This window comes from Babylonia areolata, chromosome 29 (assembly GCF_041734735.1).
Source record: "Babylonia areolata isolate BAREFJ2019XMU chromosome 29, ASM4173473v1, whole genome shotgun sequence".
Classification (NCBI taxonomy): domain Eukaryota; kingdom Metazoa; phylum Mollusca; class Gastropoda; order Neogastropoda; family Buccinidae; genus Babylonia; species Babylonia areolata.
In genome coordinates, this window is record NC_134904.1 from 12,737,220 (window position 1) to 12,743,219 (window position 6,000).

General features: G+C 40.5%; 1 protein-coding gene across 1 annotated transcript in view; it reads left to right on the forward strand.

Moving 5' to 3' along the window:
• Window positions 1-4,624, forward strand: part of LOC143275071 (nitric oxide synthase-like) — a 142,274-nt gene extending 137,650 nt beyond the window's left edge. Inside the window, exon 28 of the mRNA XM_076579135.1 lies at window positions 4,418-4,624. Coding sequence (XP_076435250.1) covers window positions 4,418-4,624 — 207 coding nt within the window. The remainder of the gene's footprint in view (window positions 1-4,417) is intronic.
• The last annotated feature ends 1,376 nt before the right edge of the window (window positions 4,625-6,000 follow it).

The window sequence follows — 6,000 nt, forward strand, 5'->3', positions numbered from 1 at the left end:
TCCCAACACCTCTTCTTCTTCTTCTTCTTCTTCTGCGTTCGTGGGCTGCAATTCCAACGTTCACTCGTATGCACACGAGTGGGCTTTTACGTGTATGACCGTTTTTGCCCCGCCATGTAGGCAGCCATACTCCGTTTTCGGGGGTAATTCTCAACACCACAATCCCTCCCTACCCCCCTGGCGCCCCGTCCCCCCCCCCCCCCCCTCCCAATCCCCCGACCTCCTCATTTCTTTGCTTTGTTTTGTTTTTCGAACGTTTGAGTCTATACTGCGGATGCTTTACATTGCGTTGTAACAGATCAGTAAACGCATACCATAGAAAAACTTATAATTATCTTCTGATATTTTTTTTTTCTTTTCTTTTCTTTCCCAGCGTTACTCTGGAATCGCATATTTATCACACATGATTTTGTTTTCTCTTCCATGTTGCATTTTTTTTTTTTTTTTTTTTTTTTTTTTTTAGTTGATTTAGGTTTAGCCTATTGGCTGTAGCAATCTGAAGGTCAGAGTTGTTCAGGGGCTTGGACATTGGTGGATTGATGAAGGTTTCGTTTGTTCGAGGGGGTGGAGTTTTAGATGTCTGTCCGGGGTGAGAGTTCGTTCTGACGTTACAAAGAGTGTGTGTGTGTGTGTGTGTGTGTGTGTGTGTGTGTGTGTGTGTGTCTGTGGAGGAGCGGGAGGAAGCATGGGGGTGGAGGGTGTGTGTGTGTGTGAGGGGCGGGGTGGGGGTTGGGGGGGGGAGACAGGTAGGAGGGGATGGTAGTGTTGGTGGTTGTGGAGGAAGGAGGGGGAGTGGGGGATGGGCGCGTCTTGGCCTGTCCGAAAAAGGTTTGAAGTCCGGATTACGGTGGGGGTTTTTTTGGGTTATTTTATCGTGGTAACGTGAAATTCACATTAATTGTAGATTCTGACTTGACCGTGACTGCAGCTTTTATATCATATTTTTTATTAAAAAAAAAAAAAAAGAAGAAGATAATCATGACAATTTAAGAAAATAGAAATGCGGCCAACGATTCCTTCAGTGTTGCAAATCCGATTTCTCGTGAAAGATATAAAAAAAAATAAAAATAAAAAATAAAAAATAAAAAGATGTGGTTTTTATCAGGATTAATGAAAATCGAGACTAAGAAGCAATTAAAAGCAGAGAAGAACGTGAGAGAGAGGGAGAGAGCGAGCGAGAGACAGAGAGGGAGGGAGGGAGGGAGAGAGAACAGGGGTGCTATAGGAGTGGATGTGGGGCGGGGGAAGAATCAATTGAGTAACAATTCTGAAACGATACGATCATGTCAGTTTTGTTAATGAAGGACATTGGCCTTTGTTCTTTCCTTTTCTTTCTTTCTTTCTTTCTTTCTTTCTTTCCTTTTATCCATTCATTCACTCTTTCTTTCTTTCTTTCCTTTTATCCATTCATTCACTCTTTCTTTCTTTCCTTCCTTTTATCCATTCATTCACTCTTTCTTTCTTTCTTTCCTTTTATCCATTTATTCATTCTTTCTTTCTTTCCTTTTATCCATTCATTCACTCTTTCTTTTCTTTCTTTCTTTCTTTCCTTTCATTCATTCACTCTTTCTTTCTTTCTTTCCTTTTATCCATTCATTCACTCTTTCTTTTCTTTCTTTCTTTCTTTCCTTTCATTCATTCACTCTTTCTTTATTTCCTTTAATTCATTCATTCTCTCTTTCTTTTCTTTCTTTCCTTTTTTTTTTTTTGGTTTCTTTCTCCATTTCTTTCTTTCTATATTTCATTCACTCTTTTTTTCTTTCTCATTATTTTATTCTTTCTGCTCTTTCTATCTTCCTTTTCACATTTCATTCGTTCTTATTTCCTCTCAGTTTTTGTGTTTTTTTTAATTATTATTATTGATTTATTCTTTCTTCCTTTTCCCGATTTAATTTATTCTGTCCTTTCTTTGTTTCTTTGGTTCTTTCTTTTCTTACTCGCTGTAGCCTTAGTGTACTCTTTCTCAAGAAATCCCAACGACATATTTATGAACAATTTATTGTGCATGAAAAACGTTTTGATGACAAGCACAGGTGTGTGAGTGTGTGTCATACGTTCGTTCTCATGCCTGACCCTGACTTGGAAACAATTCAGATATGGGCTATGTACTAGGGATAAGACATTTTAAGGACACTTTAGCTTCACCGCGTTTATTTTGTCACGTTGCTTTATTTATTTCATTGTGTTACGTTGTTTTGTTATATTCTCTCTCTCTCTCTCTCTCTCTCTCTCTCTCTCTCTCTCTCTCTCTCTCTCTCTCTCTCTCTCTTTTTTTTTTTTGTAGGGTTGGGAGGGGGTCTTATTCTAGCTTAGTTTAGCTTAGTTTTGCCTGTTTGTCTCATTCTGATCATTATATTTTTCAGCATGGGTTATTTTCTGGCGTTTGGCCGCATAGTTTTTTCTTGACTGTCGTAATTTACAATCAAAACGTCAAGAAGACAGGTTTAGTGTTGGTAGGGGTTTTGTTTCATCGGGTAACGGTACTATTTTAGGGATGGGGAGGGGGGGGGGGGGTAGTATTTAAGGGGTTTCGGATGACGTTGTATGTGGGGTGGGAGTCAGTGGTTAATGGGTGTGGGCGGGGTGGGGTGAGGGAGGGGGGTTTCGGGGTTCGGGGTGTTGAAAAGGGAAGACGGGTGATTTTTCAAGATGTTTGACGTGGACTGGTATCTTTGAAGTCTGGCTGTGATTATTATTTATTTATTTACTTATTTATGTACGCTTATCTATTATCCTGAAGGCCTGACTAAGCGCGTTGGGTTACGCTGCTGGTCAGGCATCTGCTTGGCAGATGTGGTGTAGCGTATATGGATTTGTCCGAACGCAGTGACGCCTCCTTGAGCTACTGAAACTGAAACTGAAACTGTGTTTTCGTTTTGCCCTGCCGCTGTTTCTGTCTGTCTGCTTTCCACTCCGCCGGACCTACATATCTTTCTGACCTGATCAGCGTTTACACTCCCGCAAGAAGTCTCCGCTCTTCCTCTGACTGTTACCTCTTGAAACTTCCTCGTGTCAATACAAGAACCTGTGGTGAACGTTCTTTCTTCTTTGCTGCTCCTCACATCTGGAACAACCTTCGTCGTCATATCCCTGCGTCTGATTCTATTTCTGTTTTTTTTTTTTTTTTTTGCTCATCACTAAAAACTCATCTTTTTAAAATCTATCTATAAGTACTCTCAGCTTCTTTGTTCTCCAACACCACCCATGTCAGCTCACTTTGGATGTATGTAGAGTGGGAAAGGGAGAGTGTGAGGGGGGACGGGGGGGGGGGCAGGGGGGGTTGAGAAAGAGTGGTCATGAATGTTTTATGTAACTTGTAATATTTTTCTTTCATGTAAAGCGCCCTCAGCTCTTTGAGAGAAAGGGCCGCTATTGAAATGAACATTATTACTATTATTATTATAAACTCTCCCTCTGTCTTTCTCTGCCTCTGTCTGTCTCTGTATGTCTGTCTGTCCCTCTCTCTCTCTGTCTGTCTGTCCCTCACTCTCAGTCCCTCTCTCTCTCTCTCTCTTTCTCTTTCTCTCTCTCTCGCTCTCGCTCTGTCTGTCTCTGTCTCTATCCTTGTCTGTCTATGTCTACTTCCGCAACCCCCATCCCAAAACTCCCATTCTGTCCCCCTCGCCCCCCCCCCCCTCTCTTCCTCTCTCTCTCTTCCTCTCTCTGTGTATATGTCTATGTCTGTCTCTGCCTCTCTCTCTTCCCCGCCATTCCTGTATCTGTGTGTGTGTGTGTGTGTGTGTGTCTGTGTGTGTGTGTCTGTGTGTGTCTTTCTCTGTCTCTGTCTCTATCTCTGTGTCTCTCTCTCTCTCTCATTTTATTTTATTTTATTTTATTTTTTTTTTTTTTTTTTTTTTACTCTCGTTGCCCACCTTCCCCTTTTTTTTCGGAATTACTAGCAGTGATATCAGTGTGTTTAATATACACAAAGAGACATACATAGAAAGAAAGATAGATTAAATGACTCAACTTAGAAACTGCTCGACTACTAGTTGTTAATGAATGCCCATGTGTTTGTTTTTGTTTTGTTTTTTTGTTTTTGTTTTTGTTGTTTTGTTTGTTTTTTTTTGGGGGGTTGTTGTTTTTCACAACATGGATTATCGATTTAACAAGTAATGCCTTACTATGTCTGGCTTTTTAATATTCGTTTTTTACTTATTGATTGAGTGATTGATTGATTCGTTTATTGAATGCCCGTGTGTGTCTTTTTTTTCACAAAGAAAATATAAAACAAAGTAAACAAATAATGCTTTACTTTTGTATGGCTTTTTAAGATTAGTTGGGTTGTTTTTTTTTAACTTTTACTTTTACTTATTGACTGATTGCTTGATAGCTTGATTCCTTGCTTGCTTGCTTGATTGATTGATTTGAATTATCCGTTTATTCATTTGTTGTTGTTGTTGTTGTTGTTGTTCAGGACAAACGCGTGTCGATGAGCAAGCCCCGGGTGCCTATGAAGAACGTGTTTATGAAGCAGAGGGTGGCGCCTGGAAACCCGGCTTCCTCCCCCACGTCCTCCCCCACCTCCTCCCCCTCCTCCTCCTCCGCCACCTCCTCCGCCACCGCCACCGCCACCACTTCCGCCAACACTTCCGCTTCGCCCCCTCCTAAGACGTCGGCCTGAGTCTGTGGACAAGCGGGATTTTGTTCTTTCGTTGTTTTTTTTCTGTTTGTTTGTTTGTTTGTTTGTTTTTAAATTCAATTCGTGTGTGTGTGTGTGTGTGTGTGTGTGTGTGTGAGTGAAGATTGACTGGAACTCTCTCTCCATCTATCAACAAGCTTTGTTGTAAGGCAGTTTCTCTTCCTTTTCTTCTTCTTCTTCTTCTTCTTCTTTGTTACTGTGCTGATGTTAATGATAACATTGTAATGACTTTTTTTTTGCTGAGGGCTTTGGGGAGATGGGTTACAATGATTCTGCGTGTTCATGTAAATATCACTGCTCGCCTTTTATTTCTGTTTGTCTGTTTGTTTGTTTTTTGCTTATGATGTACGATTTTTTCTTTCTTTTCTTTTTCTTTTTTTTTTCTCAAAAATACGATTGTAATACTAAATTGCAATTACCTTTTTTTTTTTTTAACCAAACTTTTTTGTTGTTATTGTTGTTGTTGATGTTTCCACTGTAAATGATGATTGATGATTTGCCATTTTTTTGCATTTTGATTGTTTGTTTGTTGGGGGGCTGGGGGTGGGTGTGGGGGGGGGGTTGATTATGTATTTAAAAAGAAATGTAAAAAGAGGAGAGAAAATCATATGACGAAGGATATCATGACGCATACATTAACATTTTCCTGCTGAACTGGTTTGATTTCCCCAAGACATTGCTCTTGCTTACTTATCTCGTTTGCATTTGTGTGTGTGTGTGTGTGTGTGTGCTATAAAATTTGGCTCAATAACATCTAAATAACTGGGAGTAAGGGAACTATGATGTTGCTCTCATTTTACAATAATTATTCATTTATCGATAAATCCATAATCATTTGGTTGATGATTTGGTGGGTTTTTTTTTCTGCTTTGATTAATCTTTGTTCTGATTTGTGCATTGAAAGAGACTGGGAATTTGGTTTTCGACGGGCGCAATAGCCGAGTGGTTAAAGCGTTGGACTGTCAATCTGAGGGTCCCGGGTTCGAATCACGGTGACGGCGCCTGGTGGGTAAAGGGTGGAGATTTTTACGATCTCCCAGGTCAACATAATATGTGCAGACCTGCTAGTGCCTGAACCCCCCTTCGTGTGTATATACGCAAGCAGAAGATCAAATACGCACGTTAAAGATCCTGTAATCCATGTCAGCGTTCGGTGGGTTATGGAAACAAGAACATACCCAGCATGCACACCCCCGAAAACGGAGTATGGCTGCCTACATGGCGGGGTAAAAACGGTCATACACGTAAAAGCCCACTCGTGTGCATACGAGTGAACGCAGAAGAAGAAGAAGGTATAAAAAAAAAGGAAAAAAAAAGAGGAAAGCATGTGTATAATTACGTGGTTGTTGATCTTCCAC